At 70.1% G+C, this 388-nt stretch overlaps 1 protein-coding gene across 1 annotated transcript in view; it reads left to right on the top strand.

The window, feature by feature from the left end:
• The window catches only part of CHIT1 (chitinase 1 (chitotriosidase)), a 6680-nt gene that overhangs the window by 1763 nt on the left and 4529 nt on the right, over positions 1 to 388 (top strand). The window contains exon 3 of the mRNA XM_005881866.2: positions 105 to 374. Within this exon, the coding sequence (XP_005881928.1) occupies positions 105 to 374 (270 nt within the window). The remainder of the gene's footprint in view (positions 1 to 104; positions 375 to 388) is intronic.

Raw genomic sequence — 388 nt, 5'->3', positions numbered from 1 at the left:
CGCAAACACCCGGCGCCCTCCGGCCGAGACAGACCCGCCGAGACGCGAGGGGTTTGTCGTGGCCGCTGAGGAGCGAGTGGCCCACACTCCGGGCCCCCCCCCAGGTTCACGGACATGGTGGCCACAGCCCAGAACCGCCAGACCTTCATCACCTCGGCCATCGCGTTCCTGCGCAAATACGACTTCGACGGCCTCGACCTTGACTGGGAGTACCCGGGCAGCCGGGGGAGCCCCCCCGCCGACAGGCCGCGCTTCACCCTCCTGGTGCAGGTCAGGCTGGTGCGGGGGGTGCTGCTGTGGGAGCTGCTGTGGGCTGCTGTGGGGGTGCTGTGGGTGCTGCTGTGGGTGCTGTGGGAGCTGCTGTGGGAGCTGCTGTGGGTGCTGTGGG

Source organism: Myotis brandtii, unplaced genomic scaffold (assembly GCF_000412655.1).
Source record: "Myotis brandtii unplaced genomic scaffold, ASM41265v1 scaffold691, whole genome shotgun sequence".
Taxonomy (NCBI): domain Eukaryota; kingdom Metazoa; phylum Chordata; class Mammalia; order Chiroptera; family Vespertilionidae; genus Myotis; species Myotis brandtii.
This window is presented reverse-complemented; position numbering and strand designations above follow the sequence as displayed.